General features: G+C 35.9%; 1 protein-coding gene across 1 annotated transcript in view; it reads right to left on the bottom strand.

Moving 5' to 3' along the window:
* The window catches only part of LOC114065404 (cadherin-18), a 183,474-nt gene that overhangs the window by 93,587 nt on the left and 63,618 nt on the right, over window positions 1–26,269 (bottom strand). The window contains exon 3 of the mRNA XM_027899300.1: window positions 11,690–12,170. Coding sequence (XP_027755101.1) covers window positions 11,690–11,917 — 228 coding nt within the window. The 5' untranslated portion in view covers window positions 11,918–12,170. The remainder of the gene's footprint in view (window positions 1–11,689; window positions 12,171–26,269) is intronic.

Here is a 26,269-nt window from a genome sequence, read left to right as displayed (position 1 = left end):
TTAGTCCACTCAAACATCTCCACACTGTTCATGGAGTTTGAGTAGTTAGTATACAAGTACCTCTGCCATACTGACAATTACTTAAGACAAAACCAAACATACAAAAACACCCCCTCCACAAAACTACAACCCCCCACCCCACCTCCCCCCCTAAAAAAACCAAATACATTAAAAAATTAGAGAAAATTAATGAAAAAATGAATGAATGAATGAGATGATGCAAAAGAATACTGATTAAACAAGACAGAGTAGACAAAACTCTGTTAGAAAAGGTTTAGTCATAACCGGTCCCATAGCCAGCTACCATTATGGAATGACTGATCTCTTGATGTTTCTTCTTAACCTAAACTTTTGTGGCCTTTTAAAAACATTTTAGCTATTTCATGTATAAATCACCTCCTTCTGATCTGTGATCTTGCCTTGATTAAGGACAGGTAAACTAGTTCAATTCTATGAATAAATTAGACTCCAACTTTTAAAGGTAGCATTTATAAAGGGTTGGATTTTTTGGATTTATATTTTTTTTCAGGGAATCATTATTTCATTGTATATCAGCAACACTTAATTTATCTTCAGATGCTAATGCTGAAATACCACAGCAACATATTCTTCTTGAACCAAAAAAAAAAAATCTGCAAAAACCCCCAAGCATCTTGTAAGAAAGGTTGTTCTAGTTCGAATTCCTTAAGAGGTACAAGGCTTAAAAAATAACATATTTATCAATTTTCTTATCTTTCATAATATACCTATTTATGTTTAGGGTTAATTCCATATGAGTAAGGGGCTTACATAAAAAAACCAATATGTGATCATAGCACTAATGTTAGTGTTTAAAGCATTTATCATGTGTTATTCATATTTCTTAATCATATATATATATATATACATATAACAGGGCAATATTCTGCTGTACTATGCACATGTTTTATCCACAGTATAAGGTCATCAGAATAACTTCATCACTTCTGAGAAAAACAAAAGGAGTTTCTACTGAGGTGAGGTCTAATTATGGAGGAACTTTTAAAGAAAATAACATATTTTGAGCTCATGTGGTTACACACTTATTTGTTATATGTAGCATTTTATCTCTTGCACATCATCTCTACAGAGTGTTGAGACTTCCCAAATGTTTGGTGACTCTCCCATTAAGAGGAATTTCATCTTTTCTCATTTTTAAGCAAATCATGACAAAAGCTTCTTTCCCTTTTGCAACTATGAAGCACGACAAAAAGGAACAATGCTAATGCTCTTGGACACCTGTACACTGATGGATAGCCTATAAACAGTATTTTATACTTTTAAAATCTTTTATAAAAGGGTAAAGTTAAAACTGTGAAAGATAATGTCAGTCAGTAGGACTACTCAACTAATAGATACTACTGAAACTGTAACTGACTTTATTTAAGTAACAATCCTTTCTACTGTTGTGGTTATCTGAAATCTCAGAGAGGTGACAGTGTAATTTAAATTAGGATCATTCATTATGGTTCATAATTGCAGAAGTAATTTAGCAGCAAATAAATGGTGAAGCCAAAACTGATTTATAGCCTTACCCTCCTTTCATAGTCCTCATGCTTCCAGCTCTGGCTGTCAACTCCATCTCATCAAGTTCTCTTGCACATAATTGTTCCTTGTTTTTTCTACCTGTTTTGTGTAATGACTCACTACTGATCCATGTGATGTTATTCTTGCTGTCCTGAGACCTAAGAGTCTGCTCAGGGACTTAGCAGTACCCTTTATCAGTGCTCTCTGCTGTTCCTCCTCCTGATTCCAGATGCTGTCTCCCTCCACTGCCATCCTGCCCTTGGAAAACTTTTAATTTCTCAAGGCGGAGGAAAAGAAAAGAAAAAAAAGTTAATAGGCAGTTTAACTTCTTTTAACATGATGAGCATTTGTGAAAACAAAACGGGAAAAAATAGTAAGCAGCCCAAATTTAAAGACACAAATGCATAAAATAAATTAGCTCTACAGAAGATAATATTCATATCCAATGTAAAAAATATCATGTCAGAATCTGACCCATAAACATATTCTTGACATCTTTGACAAAACAGGAAACAAAAAGGAACAGTGCAATTTATACAGAATACAACACTGATCTTCTTGTTGCACATTTCTAATTTCTAACAGTTTAAGCAAGAGAAGAAAAACTCTTCTGCTATGATGCACATTGTATTTTCCAGTCATACAGTTAAATGCAGAGATGAACTAGGGCTTGTTTCTCCCCTGTGATGTGGAGGTTCATAAGTATGTAGAAACAAATGTCTTTAGTGCTCAATTTCCCTCCTTGTCAGGAAACTAAGTTCACTATTAAAGGCACTTGAAACTCACCTAATTAACAAACATGATAGTTAATTAATTAATCAAGACGAATTTGTTGTTTGTCTCATATGCACAATTAATCCAGCCACATAGCTTCTTATTATGTCCTTTGCTGGGCATCCCAGCCCTGTAGAATTGTGAGAATTGTCCCTTTACACTCTTCGAAACTCCCAGCAGATGAATAACAGATTCTTTTATCCATTATCTCACCCAGATCCTGCTACCTCCACATAAAAAAAGACCTTCCAAAAGTCAATTCCAAATTTAGCTTCTGATTGTCAGCTGAATGTTAATACAAATGATAAACCATTGCTGCAATGCTCAGAAAATTTTCTGAACTAAGTTAGGGTTCTGCAAAGTTCCCAGAAGGTAGAAATACTGATTTTGATGAAGCCCAAAGTTTTCATAGTTTAGTTTCATTTTTCAGAACTCTAATATTTCAGATTTGCAACTCTTTTGTTTTAACTCGAAAAGCAACTAGAAAAAATATAAATCTGGGCAAATCTTAGTGATCTGAACATATGGGAACTTCATGGCAATTGTAAAAATTTTTCTCCAATCAAAGACAAGCCATCCATTTTATTCTCATAGATGAGCATTGTAATTTGTTTCAAAACTCAGACATGTTTCATATAACTATTGTAAAGCATAGTAAGATCTACATTCTTCAAAGAGGGACAGAACTGAAAACACTGACCCAAATCAGAAGCCTTTCAAAAAAGTGGTAAGTACAAAAACTGATAAATACCCCAAAGCGTGACCAAACAAGTTCTTTGTAATTTTAAGCCTGGAATCTGCCTGATCTGAGATTAATCTGTACAGACACTGCATAGTGGCCACTTGGGTAAATTCTTTCAGCACTTTCACTTTCTCTTGTTCCTGTAAACTCTGTTCTGTGTTTCCTATGCACTCTTTCTCCACACATGATATTATTCAATAACTAACAAAAAAGAAACCAAGTTCTACACGTCACCTTATGACCACATGTTTCTCTAAAGCATCTTACTATGTGAAGCAATAGTATTCATATTCTCCCCTCTGGGAGAGCTTCACAGACTAAACTCATAACTGGTTTCTGTCAGAAACTCTTCAGAGGGTGCATGAAATAAACAGCAACTAGGACACAGACTTCAACACACAATTCCATTGTATACAATTCTCCTTAATTCTCTATAGATGTGGCAAAACCATCAAGTACAATTTAGAGAACAAATCCAATGATTTTCTATTTATATTGACTGAGAAGTCAGTCTGTGAAATTCAGATTATCGCCACATTAACATGGTTTGCTAGAGTTTTTCAGAAACTACAAAAAGCCTCTTTAATATGTTAATTTTACATTAGACGTTATTAATTGCCACAGGAGATGATACACCTACTATCTAGTAAGCTGCAGATCTTCAATACTTCAGTGCTTGTATTCTGTTAAAACAAGACAATAGAGATACAGATTTCTCTCTGCAAAATATCTGCACATAGAAGAAGAAAACAAGGAAAGGGAAGGTGCAGAACACTCTTTCACACTGTGTGACTATCTCTTAATTATAGGCTTCAGTGGATTGATGAACATTTAAGAGTAAACCGGTTTGTTACTTCCCTTGTTTTGTGTTCTTGGTTTATGCCTTCAGACATATTTGAGTAGATACTGGTAACAAGTCCACATCTGTCTGATGTAAAAAACACTTGCCTGTTGAGGCGACAAAATGCAGGAAACCCAACTACTGCTCCATGCATACACATTTTTTTTTAATAATTTTTTAAAAATTAATAAATGTTAGGATGGGGAGAATGGGTTTCTTGTTATACAATGAATTATTCCTAAAACTAACATCCAGAAACATGCTGTGAAGGTGAACTAAATAATATCTCTCCGAAATCTATGGACCCAAGACTGGAGGCAATACAAACCAAAATCATTCACATTTTTCCCATCTTACTCCCCATTAGCAGTTCATGCAGCTGTAACATATTAATGTAATACATAGTTTTGAAACGTACATTATCTTCATATTTAGTATGTTTCAGAATGAGAAGGGATTGAAGAAAGGTCGACTGCATAGCTTTTATTTAGCTTCTAGCACACACATACATATACCTCTCTGTTCACAGATTAATATGATCTTTCATAAACTGCCACATGGAGCTAAGGTAATGTGAAGATTGAATCTTCTTTTAGCCTCCAAAGGATCTGCATGAGGTTAGAGTAAGGTAAATGAAAGGAACCCAGCTGAATAATGAAGACTGAGGAGAAAGAAATTCTGCAGAATCTGAACAGATTTTAAAAAGTTTGCCTCCACTTCCTTAATAGTATTGCTGGTGGAGGAGGGATGCAGGTTTTAGAAAACAGTAAATTTTGACTGCAAACACTTCAAAAGAGGGGAATACTATGAGAAATGAGGAGTATTTCAAATGAAGACTATTCAAGGTAAAATGGAAGGGCTGACAAACTGGAACACTCTCCCACACAGAGAAGATTCCTTTTCTGCACTTAGTATTCAAGAGACTGAAACATTTCATACAATTTTTCTTAGAGTAAGAGTATTGTCATTTAGATGTAACCAGTTTAATAAACCAATATTGTACCTTCAAATGTATTTAGGGGATTAGATCAATGAAGACAGTTCCTGAATATCAAATAGTTTTAAATTCTCAGTATATTTTCTTTTATTATTTTTATTGGAGGGAGCGGTGGGAAGCATAATGATTATAGTCATCAGAAATGGTTCTATCAATTTTCAAGAAACTTTAAGTTAACTTATTGCTCAGTAACTACTTGGTGAGAAGGGAAACTTCTACATTCTCCTTAGGATGCCTATGTGGTTTGTTACTTGTATCATGTTTCCACCTAGGGATTCTTTTAATTAGGGTTTGCTACAAAGGGCTGACAGAGAAAAACATTTCAACAGTGTATCTCTTTTGTGAAACAACCAGAAACATTACTATAACTGTCCAATTTCCAGTCAAGTACATTTTTATATGCTGCCTAATGAGGTGATATGCATTCTTTCTATTGCTATTAACCACTGTAATAACTATCAACATCCACAGTGAAGTTAGAGAAGTCACTATAGTTGAGGGATGCAGAAGTGTCACTGTAACAAGAACTACCATTTTCTGCAGTTGATTCACCAAACAGAAAATAACTCATAATAGATGAAAGGCAGTATAGTTCAAGGTAAAAGTTAACAGCTCTACAAGTAAGAAAGTGGCCACAACTAAAAGCAATTACAGAAACAGCTTTGTAACCCCTCTCTGCAATGTTTCTTTTGCAAGATTAGGCAAGGGGATAATGCTTTGCTTTTGAGACACAGATGCACTGTGGTTTTACAGAATTACTAATCGGTTTTGGTTTTGGGTTTGTTTGTTTCCCCCTTCATAATGACTTCTAGTATTTTGTTCATTGGATTGTTTCTAAGAATTTAGCTGACGGAGGTTTATCTTCGAGCTCATACGAGTTTACAGCCTTTTTAATGAGTGGTAATGGTCAACACGGTGAAAACTGCTCAACTCTGCTGCTGCTCATGTGCCGCATTCTACCTTTATTGGTAGTGAATTTAAGTCAATCTTGGAAGATCTCTCTGTTGCATTTCTTTATGGTTGGTCTTTCCCATTTTTTTCTTCTCAGCAGCTTAGTATAATTAATGTCATTTGTCACCTAAATATTCACCCTGTTTTTCACACATATCTTTAAATGCTAAGTGGAATTGCTTTTCCCCCACTATTATATTTAATAGTAAAATAATGCAGCAAAATCATTAGGACAATAAGGCATGTGGGTGTTGAAAGTTACACAGAGAATGAACATAAATGAGCACCTCTCTCAAAATAAGGTCTAGGAGACACCTCAGAAGTAACTGACACACTAATTCACACTCCAGTTTATCAGTATATCTTCATCTTCACTACCTATTGATTTACAATTAGCTGGTAAATGTCTTTAAAAAACAGAATTACCAAGTTCAAGATGAATATAAAAAGGTGCAGAATTATCTTTATTTCCTCCTTGCCAAATTTTATGGTTGTAATTGGTGCACCCCCTCTGTGCCTTTTTTTTTTTTTTTTTTTTTTTTTTTTTTTTTTTTTTTTTTTTTTTTTTTTTTTTTTTTTTTTTTTTTTTTTTTTTTTTTTATCTGTTTTTTTTGTTTTGTTTTGTTTTGTTTTGTTTTGTTTTGTTTTTTAAACAGAAAGTAAGTATTTGGACATTTTACATAGTTTTGATATAAAGATTGTCGGAGGTTAAAAGCTCATGTATACAGAATACAGTATAAGTTAAAGATGCAATTACAGAAAAGCTAAGTTGTACCACACCAATATAAATACATTATTTGTGAAACTAGCAACCTAAAAGGTAGAAAGTGTTATTTGAGGTGTTGCTTTTGCTGCTTATACCACTTGACTATCTTCTTACAGAGGCATGAAAATGGCAAACAAATCATGTGCAAAATCTTTAGACTATATTATCTACATTTGCCTTTTAATTTTCTCTATTATAAAACTCTTTTTTAAAATTTTTTATCAGAAAAAAATGGAACTGTTTGCTTATGTTTAAAATGCTGAAACATCTGATGTGCTTTATGTAAACCTCTATCATTGAATAAAAACACTTTAATTCTAAAACTCCATTTTGTTTCTTCCTTGGCACTTATTCTAAAATATACATCATTTCCCCTTACTGTCATTAAATCAGAGATGTTAAATTCTCTTAATATCATTGGGGAAGATTAGATTCACTGTCCTGTATTAGAACTAACATTGTAATGACATGTCACATATTACTTCAAAAAATAATTTGAATGGCAAGTCTGTTATGCTGTATTTATGTTTTCAAGAATAAAATCATAAATTAGTAGAATTACTACCTTGTAAATCGAGTATAAAAACTGGAATTACTTTCCTAATCTAACTTTCATCAAATCATTTCAAGACATATTAAAAGCTGTTACTTTCCTATTCCCATTCCTGAATTTACACCCATCTCCAACTGTTCCATACCTCCTTATCTCCTGCATCAGTACAAATCTGAAACTGTTTTTGAATTACAGATAAAAATGTAAGAACTAAAAAAGGTGTCACTTCCAAAATTTTGGAAGAAAAATGCAGTTGAAAACCAACACAGATCTGAATACTTGAACAATCATTCTTCTTTACCCTTCAGAAGACATCTGAAAGTAGATTAAGAGGTATACATTTTGAATTTCAGAGATCCAAAGAGTCCACAGAGAAATTGTCAGTCTTGTGCATTATATTTTTCTGCTATTCCCTCTTAATAGCATGACTCACTCAGCCTCAAATCCACACTGATCTTCCTTTTATCACTGCTTATTGACTTCTCTCTCCAAAGTAAAAAGCACAGCAAACAAGTAGTTATGACTTGCTTCCAGTGCAGCTGACCTTTAAGAAATATCCTTTCAAGGAGCAGACCTTCTGCAGAGAGAGGTGTGAAGGTTCCAAATGAAGAATGTTATGGTCTGAAACATGCAGTGTTTTACTTCTTTCCTGAAATTCTTTGTTAGTTTTATCATACCCTGAGACATGAGTTATTTAACCTAGAAGCATGCAGAAATTTCAAGAGAAAGGTAAACTATATCACCCATGACAACTGAGAAATTTTAAAGCTTGCAGTCCCACAGCCCAAGTTTTTCTAGATTTCTTCAGGGGAATCTTTATTCCTCTGAGCTGGTGCAGTAGTACCTGATTCCTCACCAGGCCATGCTGCATTAATTAACCCTGTCTCTTTCTGCATTTACAACTATTTTTTCATTAGAAAAATTTACATCAGAGATATGGAAAAGACAAGAGGTCTCATGTAGCTCAAAGTTCAGTTCTGTGCATTCAAGTTACTTATTTTCACAAGGATATTTAATCTTGCTCATTCAAATTTCCACAGATTCGGTATTGCACACACCCACACACATAGAAACACACATACTTGCACTTGTAGATGAATAGTCTGCGTGAACTAACATTGCTAGATACTGATTATTGCGGAGTTTAAAGAAACCCTCCCCAAATAATTCATAGTTTTGGAAAAAGAAGACACTGTGGTGTTAAATTCTTTCAAGATACCTTTTTAAATTCAAACCCATTTTTTGGAGTTTTTTTCTTTTGGGATACATACCCTGAAACACTGAAACCTTACCCTAGGTGCAGCTGCAGAGAACTGTTTCAATAAGCCCAGAACCACAGAAAATACTTAACATTTTTAAAGGGATAATTTCTTGTTTCTACAATAACCTTATTTTTCCAGGACCTGTGTTTTGCCATATATAAAAACTTTCTCAGTAAGGTAATAGGGATTAATTTTACATTAATTTTTCCGATCTCCATTTTCTTAGGGAAAAAAAATAATGTCTGAGGAATGGTTATATGCTTGATATTAAAATATAATGATGATTTGTTGTTCTAACACTTGCTGTGTAATAGATGATGGCAGTGAATTAATCCATCCTCTTGACAGTCATTTCATGGTAAGAATAAGAAACCTTACCATTTTCCTTGCAGGCCTACCCTATTCTTGTCCTCAGTGTGCATTTCCATGACAATGACTGTGATCATTATAACGGCATTGTACATAATGACTCTGCTTTCTGTGATGTTACTCCCAAATTGGGTGTGAAAAATGTGAAAGGACAGATCTCAAACGGCAAAACTCTCACCAGTGAAGCAGAGTAGTCTACAGAATTAGTAATTGACAGAATTGATAGCATGCTGCCATCGAACAGAAGCTGGAATTAAAGGGCACTACCTTCCTTTATAAATGGAGGGACTTTGCATGAAAATCACTTGTCAAATTAAAGGTACATAGAATGAGACCTTGATGGGATGTGTACAATTAACTGTAACATTAGTAAAACACTTATTTTTCAAAATGAAAAGGAGTTAATGCATAATGACCACTACAGAAATTTTGCTAATTACTAATATTATGACAGACTCACCTTTTTTCTTTTTTTTTTTTTTTAAATATAAATATACGCCTAAGCTAATATAATTGATCTTTGCTGTAAATCAGGTCATCAGAATCATGACAACAAATGGAAAGTAGAGTACAGTTGTTTTTAAGTTCCACAAAGGTTTCACAAAGATAAGCTAACTAGTGCTGGAAAGTACTCAGAGAAGAAAATTGTAAGCATCAGAGAGAATTCTTTGAGAAGGGGAGAAAAATCGCTCAGTACAGAAGAAGAAATGTCCTCAAACAAGGCATGTAGTCACATTTTGACCACAAAGGACTGAAAGAAACTATTGATTGATCTCTGTAAATGTAGCATTAATAGAGTGGTCAGAGGATGAAATGAAATACATAATGCTATCATAAGAACATAAAATTGAAAGGGACTATGTTTTAGCTCACTGAATCCAGACTTCTGTTCTGGCATGAAATCATGCCTATAAATGCTTTTATAAAGACAAGCACACTTTACTTTGATTTTTTTTTTTTTAATTCTTCCTATTAATAGACTCTCTCAGAACCTGAATTATTCTTGTTTCCATTCTGTATTAACTCATGGCCACCAAAACCTTATTTTTTTTTTCAAGTAAAATTTCAATCAACTTAAATAGCTTTTCTCTTTTCATTGTGGTTTCTTCTGAGGTGTATTATAATGTGCCCTCTCTATTATTTGCAGGGATAATTAAACAAACACATTCTCCACTACCATTTTAACCATAGTATTCAATTTTCTCTGTATAGCTTCATATATAAAGCCATTTTCATTGACCAAAAGTAACCAGTACAGTAAATAGATTAACATTATTTCCCACAATGTCTCCAATACTACTTTATCCCTATTTCTTTATTATATCAGTTTTTGCAGCTTAGTATCATACTTACCTTCTTTCAGGTATGACATTAGAGGCAATGTTTGATCTGGTAACCAGACCTTTCTCTTCCTCTGTCACTTACAACAAACCACTAGTGTATAACAGAAATTCATTATATAGTTTTGTAAGAGCCTTATAACCTTGTAGTCCTGAGTTTTACTCTGTATTTTTATATCCAAATTATATTCAAGATATCTAGCTCTCTCCAGACAATGTGTTCATTTTCCTGCATAGCTTTACATCAGCAAGATATTTGCAAAATATTTCTTCTATTACAAAATCATTTATGAAAATATTAATCAGTCTAAGGTGGGTCTGGAAGGATAACTCCTCATTCCCTTATCAGTTTTAAAAGCTTCTCTTTCAATGCAAACCACCATTTAGAAAGGTCCTTTTTCAATTTACATTTCCTACACATATCTCAACAAATTTTGGTATGTTGAAATACTTGTATTTTACTAAGGCTAGTATAACAGAATAAATTTTTTTGAGGGGTCTTCGTGTTAACAGTAGCTTAAACACAGTTGTTCCACTTGCTATTTTTAGTTCAGATGATATTGTTCAAATTTGAAAGCCCTCACTAACAGCCATCTGTGATTTCAGAAGCTACCGGTTTCCTTGGATATTTTTTCGTACTCTACAATGTAATTTTCAGGACTCCCAATTTCAAGGTAAACTAAAAAGAAATAGTTTCTTTTCCATGTCCATCTTTCTTTACCCCTCATATTAAATCTCCTTCTCCATTTCATTAAGGAAATTAAGACTCATCTAGATTATGTAATTAAAAAAAATTCTATCACAATGCTACCAAGACAGAATTCAGGGGGAGAAAAAACTCCTTCTTGTCATACACCATGCATTAAAGCTATATAGAGAGTTTTGTGTTATTTTAATGCAAATTTAAAACCCAAGCTATACAGACAACATTGCACAACCAGACTTCAATTGGTCAGGCTTCAATTCAACTGCATCAGCCTGATCGTCATGTCTGAAGCTCACTCTATATATCAAAACATAAATGCAGGGCTTGTTCTCAAAGACTTCTGAGGAACACTAACCAGTAACACACACGTTGTGCCTCTTTATGAAGAAAGTGACAGAAAATTTCCTTTCAGAGATGACCTTTTCCACCCTAGAGTCATAGTGGAATGAACAGCCTAGACTGCATTTTTAATATTCCTTTGAGCAGAACTGAATATAATTCTAAAATAGTCTGGAAAAGCTTTTAACAATGACTCCGTGCATTGGGGGATCTGGAACTTGATGTAACAGGATTAGTGGCACTCACATTGTGTTTAGCTGAGCTCAGAATAAAAGCTATTTTATCATATTTTATTATTTTCACCTTATATACTTTTGTCATTTTTTTTCTTTATAATTAACACAGTATACACAGACAGCTGGCAAGTTCACTGTGAACGTATGTACCAATCCAAGAGGTGTCCTTCTTTAGAAAAAGAGGTGCCATCTAGAGTTTTTCTCTACCAATACCACATTTCAAGGGATGGGAAAAAACAAACCAAAACCAAAAAGAAGACGACCTTACCTTTCCTACGTACTGAGGATCTGGTCCCATGTGTTCTTCTAAAACAAAGAACTGATTCCACACCCATCCACGCTTGGGACGATGATGCACTTCTGTTTCACCTTCTATGTGTTTGGTTTGATTTCTAGTCACCTTGATGGAGCCATGGTGAGCAGCTCCATAACACCTCTGCACAAAACAGAGACAAACTAGGACTGGGCAGATACAAGATGTACTTGTAATTCTCATTGTAGGATAGGCTTCCTGTTCAAGGTTTTCTTTCTCTTGTCTTTTTCAGCTGCAACCCTTTAATAAGTTCCCGAGACAGAAGGTGAAGCCTGGTTCAGAAATGCAGTCCAAACTGGAGTTTTCTTCTTGTTCATTGTTTAGCTACCCATTTGGGAAAGCTCAGATTATATTTACATTATGAAAAGCTGACTGGAAAAACTGATATTTCTTCTGAGGTCTTCACAATAGAATTCCACAGCCGACCATTTTCTATCTAATAGGAAAAAAAAAGAAAACCACTTACTCATCACTAAAACCAGTAATTTTCAGGTTTCTGACCTTAGATTACACTCAAAGCTGTACTAACTAGCCAGTCAAAGACTGTAATTGGAATTAAATTTTCTTTTCAATTCTTCCTGTAAAAGTGTTTCCTGATTGTTTATGTTAAAATACCTCTAAGACTTAGCATGGCTCCTCCAAGGTATGAAAATACTCACATCATTAAAATCTGGATGACTCAGGACAATTCCTTTGGACTTTACATGCAAATCATTGACATGGTCTGGCAGTAAAATGAGATCTCTTCTAAATGTCATTTGATAGTGATTTGTAAATCATTTCACATGGGTTTTTGATGTTATGTATGCTGGACAGACACCCAACTTGATGAAAAATACCTAGTCTATAACAGGTTTCGAAAGAAGGCCTCCAGAATGGGATTTGAGGATTCTGAGTCAATCCTAGAGCATATTGACAGGAACTTTCAGTCAAAATGTGCATTTTTTATACCTTGTGCTTGACATAGATTTCAACCAATATCACACTAGACCCTCATAAAATTATGTCATACTGGCAGAAAGTTCATGTACTGTTATTTAGACGATCAGTATTATTCCCAGTGCAATATTCATTCAGCCTCAAAAAGGAAAATGTAATGTTTTATACTACAATGGTAAAATGTAAATATGTATGTGAGAGTTCATGTATCGCTTAAAGCAAAGTACCTTGAAAGGAGTAAAATAATTCTTCAAACTAGAGAAACTGTTACCTTAAGGTAACCATTTGCTTAGTTACCTGAAGTTATCAAAGATCAGTCAGTCCACCAGGAGTCTGAAAACGTGCAAATAAACCTAGAAAATTGGAATTTTCCAGTACTGATTTTGTTGAGATATCATAAAGCCATTACAAGCAATGTAAACAGAGACACAATGAAACTAATTTTGTTTCTAAGTTTCATGGGAACCCAATAGAATAAATTCATAATTTTTAAAGAACCGAGCTAGAAATTAGAAATCAGGTGGAAAAGTATTGCAGTGGAAGGAAATTTATTTATTTTTAACAGCAAGTTTTTTGACCTTATGCTTCTTTCAAGTCCACATTAATAACAGAACTTAAAACTTTTATCTAAGAACAGTTTCTCATCAGAATAATGGAAGAATACTTCAAGACCACTGCACATTAGAAATAACCAGAAAGCACATACATTCTACTGCTTATACTCAGTTCAGGACAGTGGATTTAGCTGAACTAAAGGAAGAACTCCAGTCTCTTGTGGTTGTGTGGCAGCTCAGAAAGAAACTCTGAACAACATTTTCAACTGAGGAAAGAAATTTGTAGACATTAAGTATTTCCCTGCTTCTTATTTCCCTAGCAACGTAGTCTCCCCTCAACCCCTATGAAGACCAAACCACTGCTGTCTTAAAATCCTCACATTCCATCTCAGAACAGATTCATACCACATGAGGAATTATTATCTGCTTTAAGCACAAATGTGATTTAATAGGATTTTTTTATATATATTTAAATTTTGTATGAAGTTCAAGTTATACCAGGGACAGAATGCAGCCATTCTGGGACTCACATTTGTTTCTTACTATATACTCTTCTTTCTTATTTCCTTGCCTTTCTCCATTCTTTCATGATTCTTGCTACAAATCAGTTTTTGCCTTGAGGAATGCAATTTTGTTCTATAGTTTTCTACATTTACAGATGAGTTATTTATATAGATCAATCATTTTTGTACTTCAGATATACATTAAAATTAAGCAGTGCCTCACAAAATGTAATAGTTGTACTTTTATCCATTCAAGTATTATTTTTCTTCCCTTTTTTTCTATCTTGAGAAATTCCTGGGAGCCATTAATAAGACTTTAAGTAGTGCATAATAAGTTAAAAATTATATATAAAGTGCATTTAGATTTCTCAGAATGGTACATCTAAAATGTATTTGAAATCATTACTGCTAAACTTTCTTTTATAAAAACTGCAGAGATGATTGCGATGGAAAATTCTTTCCTTACAAAAAGTATAAATGAGTGCAGAAGATAACAACAAATCAATATTTACTATACAGAACTTTGCTTCTTCCCCCTCTCAGAAATCATCCATAGGAAAAAACAAACAAACAAGCAAACAAAAAAACCCTAAAACAACAACAACAAGAACAAGCAAACAAAACCCAAACCAAAAACAAACAAAAACAATCAACCAACCAACCAAACAACACTCAACCAAGATGGCTGTGTTATGTGTTATGCTACAATTTGGCTCATATATGACTTAGGCAAAATAAGAGGAAAAAAATGCAGCAAAATATCAAGGGGTTCTTCATCTCAAAAACTATCCATTTTTCTTAGCATTAGCATTAACTAAGAGGCATTAAATTTATATTTTGTTAAAACTACTATTTTACTTAACTCAATTGAAAGAATAACTCCTAAATATTTGATCCCAAAATTAAAGTCTTAAAATCCTTTATTCTGAAAAATAGGAAAGAAATATTACGTCGACATCTACTTGCTGTTATAATCATGCTTAGAAGTTGAGGTCTCAGCTGCTCCTGAATTATATGTGAAGCCTGGGCAATCATTTCCAGGCTAAGACAAATTAAACTATTAAAAGAGAAGGGATTTTTAGTGCAGATTCTTTGAAGTGTTATAGCTCTGGCAAACATCTTTAAAACCAAGCCAACTAATGCTCAGTACAAAGGTCCTCATTTTTACTTTGCACTCTCCTACTGAAGGTCTCGCACAAATATTCATTAAAAACCTGACCCCACCCTCCCTTACCTCCACCCTCCAGCACAAGAACCTCAAATCTACCTTGCAAACGTCAGATCAGAGTGGCCTGCATGGGGAGGTTCAGATTTAAATACCTCAAATAGTTAACACAGAAGAGGCAATAAAGCAATGAACAAAGAAACTTGAACTGTGACCAAGAGAAAAAAACCCCACAAACCAAAACCAAACCAAACCAAACCAAAAAACCCTAAACTTTTTGAAATCCCTTGAATTGTTGCCTTAAGCTAATATACTGAGATGCTGCCTGCTCACTTGTCTTCAGATTCACTTGTCTGCAGCTTCAGATTAAGTGTCTTGATTTATGATTTTTGTTTTAAAGATGCATGCAACTGCATGTGTTATTGCTGTCTCCTGGGAACCTCCATGAAAATGAGTTGTGTATCTCAAGAGACTGTGAGACTGAGTTAAAATTAAAAGAAATAATTAAATAAGATGAGGTGGGAAAGTTTCGCCAGCATTGTTGCAAATCATTACAGCAGAGTAGTGTGACAGAAAGATTATAGTGAATTCCCAAGAAACCAATACAAACACAGTGATGCAAGATATGTATGCTTCATCATCATGAGGACATGCATCCTTCATACTGGGGACTTCTCTTGAATCTCAGTGTCCCTCGTCTTCATAATCAAATTGACCCATATTTGAATCCATTTGAATGACTGAGTTTTGCAAATGCTCATTCAGCACAGTTCAACACATATTTTGTCACATCCCTTGGGGACCCTTTGCAGTTCCACCATGACAGAGTGACAAATAGTTATGGAACTTGTAAGAAATTGCACTGCTCATATACTTTCTGACTTCTCCCTCTGCACTCTGCCCTCTAAACCTCCTCCCTACCAGAACAAATTCTTTGATTATCAAAATCTGAACAGCTTCAAAAAAATGTCATTATTATATATAAATAATCAGTCAGGAAAATCTTACACTTGATGTTGCCTGTGTTTATTATTTATTGCCAATGCTATATCCTTCATGAAATCATAGAATCAACTGGGTTGGAAAAGACCTCTGAGATCATCAAGTCCAACACTTGATCCAACACCACAGTGGTTACTAAACCATGGCACCAAGAGCCACATCTAGTCTCTTCTTAAAAACCTCCAGGGACAGAGAATCCACCACTTCCCTGCGCAATCCATTCCAATGTCTGATTACTCTGTAAAAGTTTTTTTCCTAATATTCAACCTAAACTTCCCCTGTCAATATGTGCAAAAAGCTGTGATATTCTTACATTCAATTTACAATCAGAGAAACGCATTATGAAAAATTAATTACTTAGATGAGTACATCACTCTTGCTGACACTGCTCAAATGAAAATCAAAAAAGGCAAAGAAATGCCCATCTTTTGCATTTCTTCTCCCCTTTTACCTCCTACTTAACAAAGAAAGGAACAATTATACCAAAAGCCCAGGAAGAAACAAAAACTAGCAGCTGTATTCTGTAATACTTTTAAGGAAAGGGAAATGACATAGTTTTGGGCATTCTAAAACAGCAAAAACAAAACACCAGATAAATCTTTCACATTGGAAAGCAAGCTATCTGGTCCTCTGGGAAGGAACTTATTATATTACATAACATAAAGACAGATGTGGGTTTTACATGTCCTATTGTGGTAAGTAGATACCCAAATATAGTCACTGTGCAGGAAAAAAATAATTTCTCTCCTCATTTTACTTTTTAAAGGTAACAGTGGCATTTAGATGCAGAGTTCGTATTAACTAATTTTAAGATAGTAAAGTGTGATGAATTTTTCAACAGAATCCTGACTGACATGCATAAATCAAACAATCCCTCCTTATGAGACCCCTCTTCTCCTACTGTCTCAGAGTTCCACAGAGACTATGTTAGAAGCCTCCATTAACTCTACAGGTTATAACACCTAAGATTTCTTACCAAGTGTTCACAATCCATGCTATTTTTTAAAGTCTATGACTGTCTCTTTTTCTCTTTCCAATCCCTCTTCCATTTCAGGAAGATGATATTTCCAAATACTGCTTTTACCCTCAGTGATATATTTCATGAGGTTTTACTGCTGTATTTCCCTTAATTAACATTTCTTGGTTTACTAGCTCAACACCATAAAATTTCATAGCTTCTAAGTCACAGGAACCAAAATAACATTGTTCTATGAAGATTACAGAAAATACAACTTAGCCGTATTTTTGGATTAACAACTGCTGAATATGTAATTAGCTTTTAAGTATCTCAATAGCTTTCAGAGGCCTAATTGAAAGTTAGTGGATTTGTTCACATTTGCATTATAGGTGTGGTTTTAGACAGTTTGTACCTAAACTTTCAACACATCACAAGTATGGACTGTTCTTTATTTCTAGTAAAACAAATTAGTCAGATCTTTTCCTTTGTAAAAATATTATATTATATTAATAATATTGTGAGACTGAAAAATGAAGATGGCCAGAGATGGCTTTACATCCAGCATTAGCAAACTGAGCTTACTAGGAGGTTTTTTTTAATTCTATTTTGTCAAGATAGAATAAAAATTTCAATTCTTTCCTTTAAAATCCTAGCTGCAGCCCTAGCAATTAACCAGCATTGGTTTGATTCAAGTTCTAGATAAAAGCTCAGTTTCTTTTCCTTTTACTTTTATCTCCAGTATAAAATACACTGTTCAGAGTCCAGGGTCCAGGCCCCCTGTTACTTTAATAAGCATTAAAAAGTTACTTTGTTAGCTGAAACAGGTTGCATTGTTCAAAGCCGGGGTCAAAAACCAGAATAGACATGGTGTAAATAATAGCTTTTTGAGACCTTATAGCTGTCTACAACTTCCTCACAAAAGAAGGAGGAGGGGCAAGTACTTATCTCTAACCTCTGGTAACCAGGGCCAGGACCCAAGAAAATGGCCTGAAGTTGTGTCAGGGGAGGTTTAGGTTGGATATTAGAAAAAGGTTCTTCACCCAGAGGGTGGCTGGGTGCTGGAACAGCCTCCCCAGGGAAGTGGTCACAGCACCAAGCCTGACAGACTTCAAGAAGCATTTGGACAACAATCTCAGGCACATGGTGGGATTCTTGGGGATGGTCCTGTGCAGGGCCAAGAGTTAGACTTCGATGATCCTTGTGGATTCCTTCCAACTCAGGATACTCTGTGATTCTATGATTATTTATAGAAGAGGTGCCACGTTCCTTACACAAGGAGGCATGAGAGCTGATGATCAGATTTCATTATGAAGAAAGTTAGAAGGACAGCCAATCAGTACCTGCAACTAGAAGAATACAGAAGTGCTGAACCAGTGGAAGTAGTCCTGGGCAAAATTCCTTCCCAACAGCACCTGAATTAAAGGAGATTAGTCATGTGTTATATCTAAATGCGCTTCCCAAGAGGACAAAACCCCAGTGGAATGCGACCTAACAGTAGCATGAGGAGGAAGTGAAAAGCTGGAAGGGCCTTAGAAGATAAATAGTCACCAAAAAAATTCAAAAAGTTTTAATGTTGCTTATGGCAAAAGAAACTCTTGAATAATTACTGGGCTAGAACCTGCTTTATCATTCCTTTAAAAAAAAAAAAATTAAGTAGACTGTCAAAACTGTCTTGTACCAACAACTTAAAATAGCAGCTTTCACTGGAGTTCAAGGAATTTATAAAAATCAATGAGGACTGGTGATCAAGGTACTCTCTTCTTGTACGGTGTATAGCTTATCACCAACCATAAACTTTAAGGGATTGTACAACAGATTGTATAAACTGAAGCATCACTCAAAAAGAATGAAAATTAGCCACGTTACAGCTAGGCGACTAATTTAGTAACCTTTATAGCCAACGAGATTCATACCATAGCCCAAATAAAAGGATTCTAGGTACACTAACTCACAACATGATACAAAAAAAAAAAAGAAAATGCCTATTCAAAGAATGGTTTGTGTTTAATCAACAACAATAGAATTTAAAAAAAAAAAAAAGGGGTGGGGGTCTAGTTGTTTATATACAAAAATATTCAATTTTTACATGCAAACCACCAATGGCCAATAACAAAACCCTATCAACAAAACTCCTTGAAATTCCCCTCAGAAGAGGGGCTATCATAGCCAGACTACAAACAGACAAGTCATGTAAGATCCTTACATGTGTTATTATGCTGGAAATATATTAGAACCACTATGCAATCCAAGTTTTATTGTCATAACATGATTTTTAAAAGTGTATTGAATTGACGCTTTGGTTAGATGATGTGCAAGGTGAGCTATGGTCTACTATGCTGTCTTTAGCAATAAATGTCCCCAATGAGTGGTTAACTGTAGAGATGATTTAAGACTCCTTGATTTTTGCAAAAACATTGAACAAAGTTATTAGAAGGCAGTCATATTCATAAATAGGTACAGAAAACTATTAAATGCTACAAAGCAATGGATTTGTTACCCCATTGACCAAAGACATTTTATGAAACAGAGTGCAAATGATTTAAGAAACATGATCTTTCTTGAACAAAGGGGGATCTGCAAAGTTTGCAATCAAGAACGAAAAAGTACCTAATCTGAAAACAGCACTGCATATACACAGTCAATTAATGCTACAGTGAACAGATAGTGAAAACATGACATTAAAACAAGATTAAGGGATTCAGTGCCAGTCCTCAGTTGGCATACACAGCTATTTTGTTTACGATAAGCAGGAACACAGAAACTACATGATAAGGGAAACGATCTGCTATAACCGACAACTGAAGAAAAATTTTTGCAACTATACCCTTATGATTTGCATGGAGACTGACTGTCAGAAGCACAACACAGTAACAACACAATTATTCAGATAAAATCCAGCCACTGTTTCTCTAACTATAATTGCACACACAGTCATGCTAGCCATTACCTGCTGTGAAAGGAACAACTGTGAAATACAGAGACATGATTCATTATTTTGACTCATGTCTTTTCTTTTCCTCAACCAGGGACCAATCCATCTACATTTATATATAGGGTCCATGTCGCTAGTCAAGGATAATACAGATGTTCAAGACAGTGCAAGGCTCCTATTATATTCCAAGGCAAAGGTTTTTCTTCTATGCTGTTTCTCTTCCTAAGGAACTTGCTAGTAGAATAAAGATTTCAGGTCTTGAGTCATTCCTGCTATATATTAAGGTCAGGTCACCCAATCAGGGAACAAAACAAATACATGAGACTATGATGAACAATTATCCAGTTTAAATAGAAAGAACTTGCAACAGCCCACTTGTATATAATCCACAGGTACCGTTTGTCCTAACAAATTATTTCTCAAAAATGAATAGCAAGAGCTCCTCTGCGCAGTATGGTAGCATCCCAAATGACTGGTAAAAAATAAAGAAAGGGTCTAATGCAGACATTGGAGGCTTCAGAAACAGGTGAAGACATTTGCTTCCCATATTTGCCATTAAGTACAGTATTTCGCTGTACTTGAAATTCCTTAAAATCATGCATACTATTAATTATGTCACTGTTACAGAAATTTTAACAACACATAATGTACAGTATTTATATATTTCTTGGGTTTGTAGATTGGACAAAACTGTTAAGTTTCAGAGAAATTTGTAGAAAAGGGTACGCATGCACTGGCTGGGGTTAGGCTAACTGAGGAGATCATCAGAAAACACCAGATATGAAAAAACTTGCTGGATACAAAGACAACAATGTAAAAGTTAGAGCCATGCAGAATGGCTCAACTTCACAGAGACCTATGAGAGAAGCAGCTGAACTCCACTGGTCATTCCAGAAGCACATGGGAGCTCTTTTGGAGAGTTAAGTATTGCAAGGTCCACGTAGCTTAGGAAACTATCTGAGTATTCCTTTTTAAAGTTGAGACTACCTAAATAATGTCACCAGAAATACTGAGCTTGGGTGTATTTGAAGAAAAACTAAGACAAATAAGGGAAACATAATTATGAGCAATGATTGTTTGGGAGGGGAGAAGAAGAGTAGTAAAATGGAAAAATCTGAAAGAAGAAATATGTAAGACAGAAAATCATGATAAATGTTATTTGGAGATCTGTACAGAGCAGACCAATGTCTAAACACTATCATTTTGAGCAGGACAATAACCATGGGTTTTGAACTGTGTGTTTGATTTGCTTCTGCAATCGGAAGGCATGTCTTCCCTGGAGTTGCTGAGGGAGGCCTAACATCTGTTCTTCCTCGAATGATGGAGGAACCCCTGGAGGGTACCACCTAAAAACTTTCCCATCTCATGTCTCCTATAACACACACCAGGGGCTCTCACTGCATTTTCGCCCTCTATAAATTCTGTTCCAGTTTCTGCGGGTCTGGATTAATTTACAAATACCTTTAATGAGGCTTATAGTTGATTGGTACCAAGTCAGTTTATACCCACCCTTTGTTTCACAGATGCACAAATAGAATCAAATTCCGCATCAGTTGGATCAAGTCATTGCTCAGATCTATACACTTCAGTTCAAATAAAAAGAAAAATCACGGAAGTCACAAAAACCCTAATAAAAGAAAATCATCTTTGAAGTATAACTATCACACAGGAATTCAAGATTGAAGAAAATTAATAATTTGAAATGACACAAAGGTGAATAAAAACTCAGTTCAATGGTCACCATCAGGATTTCTCTTATGTAGATGTAGAAATAAATATAATAAAAGAGACATCCATATATGCTGAGTCTAAATTTGAAGTCTGTATTTAAAAACATGCCTTTTCACATCACACTTTAACTCTGATCTCCTTAAGTCTTTGATTTCTCCTGCAACACTACTTCATCCAAATATACTATAATCACTGTCAACCACACAACCTTTCTGCTCTGATGTTGTTTTCTTACCATTTCCCTGAAAATAGAATGCAATTACTTTAAAAAAAAAATAGCAACTAATTTAGCTCTTTGCTGCTAAAACTTCTGTGGGTATAAAGTTCATTTTTTCTAATTAAACACTAGAATATATAGCTACAAGAAGGTCAAAGAAATATGTTTTACATTAGGAAATACTCTGATTTTTGATGGCTGTGTGAACACACACATACACAAACACCCTCCATAAAGATATGTATATGTGTGTGTACTTACATATGTGAAAAAAATTTCTACAAGCTCCTATATCTCAGTAGTTGTTCTGGTCTGTTTGCATTTCTAAATAAATGTTCCCTGATTAATTAATTTTTGCTCACTTTCCCATTTCCATTGCTCTAAGTTATGAAAACCAAACAAAACGAAATGAAACAAAACAAGACCCCATAACAAAAAAAACACCACCAATCATTAAAAACTCTTTACAAGCACAATTAATAAATTTCAGTTCAACAACTTAAGTAAAACTTCTTTAGTCTTAATAATCTGAACATGAGGAAGAAATACTTTACTGTGTTGGTGCCTGTGCACTGGAACAGATTGCTGAGAGAGGTTGTGGAGTCTCCCTCACATCCAGTGAGGCAATGTGCTCTAAGACGACCCTGCTTGAGCAGAGAGGTTGGACCAGATGACCCACTGTGGTTACTTCCAATCTAACCTCTTCTGTCATTCAGGAATCTTGCATTTTTTCTAGCAGAAAATATAAATCCTCTTATATGCCTACTTGCATTGCATATGTATATGCATATTGTTTTCATTCCTCAAGGGAGGGGAACGGGTACAAGGGATGAGTGGAATGTTTTTTTAATTCTAAGAAACTTTGTATTACATAGCATTGTATTTGTAAAATAGGTAAAAATACCCACAAAAATAACACTGTAATTGGTAAATAACTATGTCCAGTTGCCAGTGGAAGTCAAAACTGACATGAGGAAAATGGTGGTATGTTCTTATGTTGTTCAGATTATTTGATACCTTGTTTTTTCCAACATCCATGCATATTATCACCACTTTCATTCTCAGGAATGCAAAAGGACACCAAAACAAAAGAAAATTTCCAAGTCTTTCAGTTCTAATGCATATATCAATATCTTTGAACACATAACATTTCATTACATTCATTCATACATGTCAGAAACTAATTGTGTGAAAATACTGAACCACACAAAGTCATGTTCATTCTCATCCATTTCCTTCAGAACAGAAAGACATATTTCCATGCTTTTATTTCAAATTGTTCTTTACTGTTCTTCCTAAGCTTAGAATCATAGAATCATAGAATCAGATGGGTTGGAAAAGACCTCTGAGATTGTCAAGTCCAACCCTTGATCCATTATCACCACAGTTAGTATGGCAATAAGTGCCATATTCAGTCTCTTCTTAAATACCTCCAGGGATGGAGAATCCACCACCTCTCTGGGCAGGCCATTCCCTGCCTGATTACCCTCTCTGTAAAAAATTTCTTCCTAATATCTAACGTAAACCTCCCCTGGCAGAGCTTAAGACCATGTCCTCTTGTCTTACTGATAGCTGTCTGGGACAAGAGACCGACCCCTACTTGGCTACAACCTCCTTCAGGGAGTTGTAGAGAGGTGATGAGGTCTCCCCTGAGCCTCCTCTTCTCCAGACTAAACAACCCCAGCTCCCTCAGTCTCTCCTCACAGGACTTGTGCTCAAGTCCCTTCACCAGCCTCATTGCTCTTCTCTGGACCCGCTCCAGCACCTCAATATCCTTCCTGAACTGAGGGGCCCAGAATTGGACGCAGCACTCTAGGGGTGGCCTCACCAGCGCTGAGTACAGGGGAAGAATCACTTTGCTGCTCTTATTGGCTACATTGCTCCTGATCCAGGCCAGGATGCCATTGGCCTTCTTGGCCACCTGGGCACACTGTTGGCTCATGTTCAGCTTCCTGTCAATCAGCACCCCCAGGTCCCTTTCTGCCTGGCTGCTCTCCAGCCACTCTGTGCCCAGCCTGTAGCACTGCAGGGGGTTGTTGTGGCCAAAGTGCAGGACTCAGCACTTGGCCTTGTTGAACCTCATCCTGTTGGAATCAACCCAACTATCCAGCCTATCCAGGTCCCTCTGCAGAGCCCTCCTGCCTTCCAGTTGATCAACATTTCCCCCCACCTTGGTGTCATCTGCAAATTTACTAGTGGTGGACTCAATTCCCTCCTCTAAATCATCGATAAAGATGTTAAACAGGACTGGGCCCAGCACTGATCCCTGGGGAACACCACCGGTGACCGGCTGCCAGCTGGATGCAGCCCCGTTCACCAGCACTCTCTGGGCCTGGCCCTCCAGCCAGTTCTTATCCCAGCACAGAGTGCCCTGTCCAAGCCATGGGCTGCCAGCTTTTTCAGGAGTATATTCTGGGAGACAGTGTCAAAGGCTTTGCTGAAGTCCAGATAGACACATCCACAGCCTTTCCCTCATCCACCCGGTGGGTTACCTGATCATAAAAGGAGATCAGGCAGACAGGACCTGCCCTCCTAAACCTGTGCTACCTGGCTCTGATCCCTTGTCCATCCTGTAGTTGCTGTGTGACTGCACTCAGGATGATCTGCTCCATAACCTTGCCAGGCACTGAAGTCAGGCAGACAGGTCTGTAGTTCCCGGGTCCTCCTTCTGGCCCTTTTTGTGGATTGGCATGACATTTGCCAACTTCCAATCATCTGGGACCTCCCCAGTGAGGCAGGACTGTTGGTAAGCTTCTTTTCTTAGGCAGAGAGCCTGTCCTTCATTCCAGCAAAGGTAGTCTTTTATAACTTTTATATTATTCCTCCTTTTTTTTTTTTTTTGTCTGAATATAAATCACACAATGCCCTTTCTTGCATAGTTCCTCATTATTCTAGAAATGTGAGTGTACAAATTTTTAATTTAAACTAAAGCTCAACCTTACTAATGGTCTTAAGATTAATTTAATTTCTCTAGTGGACAATTTTCATGTACTAGTTTGTTTTAAGATTTAAATAGTGAACTGCATTAACCCCATTGATCTCACTGGATTGCCACAGGCTTTGTATATGCAATTTCATTGCATTCTTGGGAATGCAATTCCCAAGCTTTCATTCTCATCTTAGCAACTTTGCAGGAACAGATAAACAGGTAAAACCAAGGCATAACACCAGCAAATCCTCAGAAACAGAAGGGGAAGGAGAATCAAGGTTAATCAGTAGGATCACGTCTTAAGTTCTGACTGTGCAAACAAAAAAAGACTTACTTAACTTTAGGCCTATTAATTAAAAGATCATTCATGTTAATTGGATTGTCTGACTAAAACTAAGCTTAAAATTGAACTTTTTAAAGATCACGTCATTGGTGCTTTAATGGTGCTGGAAGAACACCTTCTGTAGACAAATAATATTAAATATTTAAATGCACTAGTAAAACCTGAGAATGCAGCATTGTAGTTTCAAAATATGTTTGTCTTCTGTTATCACATTAATAATAGCCTAGTGACAAGTGATGTAAGATCATTTTGATATTGTTCATAAATAAGAGGCATTGTATGTGATACTAGACTTTCTTCTATGGTTTGAAGGTCTTCAAGAAATCATTCAGAGTGTACTTAATAAAAAAAAAAAAAATAGATCCTTTGCACCCAGAGGGAGCCTCAGACTGTAACTTACATGTTTTCTGAAGTTTAGATTTGTTTCTCTAAGTGAGCAGGATGAGGGTTTTGCACTCATTGAGCATCATTAGAAGAGCACGAGAGTCAGAACTGAAAGACCAACAAAATTGCACTCTCACTTTTAAGAGGGAAAGCACTGCACAGCAAAGATCACTTTCTGAGCAAGAACTCATATATAAATCATATTTTGAGCCTTATTTGGCAGTGCGTACAACTACACTGTTCCCAGAATATTTTACTCAAGCAAGTCATGGAAAATGGTAGAGTAAGGTACCTAAATGAACATAAAAAGTGCCTTTGGACAAGTTATAATAAGTTATATCCCATGTATGTGTAGTGGGTTGACCCTGGCCAGATGCCAGGTATCCACTAAAGCTGCCCTCTCATTTCCCTGTGCAACTGGACAAAGAAGAGGAAAAAAAAATTGAGATAAGAGCTGGGAAAGATCACTTACTGATTACCATCATGCACTAAATAGACTCAAAGTGGGGATATAATTAAATTTTTTTACTGACAGGATGAGAGGAAAAGAGTGAGAAGTAAAGTAATCTTAAAAACACCTTTCCTCCACCCTTCCTTTCCAAACTCTACCTCCTCCTTCCCAGCAGTGCAGAGAGACAGGGAATGGGGGTTATGGTCAATTGCTGTTTCTGCCACTGCTCAGGGAGAGGAATCGTTCCCCTGCTTCCCATGGGGTCGCTTTCATGGGACACAGTCCTTCCTAGACCTCTCTGGCGTGAGTCCCTCCCAGAAGCAACAGTTCTTCCCAAACTGCTGTCCCGTGGGTCACTTCTCCATTAGGTGCAGTCTTTCATGAATGAGCTGCTCCAGCGTGGGTTCCCCACAGGGGCCACAAGTCC

This window comes from Empidonax traillii, unplaced genomic scaffold (genome assembly GCF_003031625.1).
Source record: "Empidonax traillii isolate 1590-97213 ecotype Southwest subspecies unplaced genomic scaffold, ASM303162v1 scaffold656:size372004, whole genome shotgun sequence".
NCBI lineage: Eukaryota > Metazoa > Chordata > Aves > Passeriformes > Tyrannidae > Empidonax > Empidonax traillii.
This window is presented reverse-complemented; position numbering and strand designations above follow the sequence as displayed.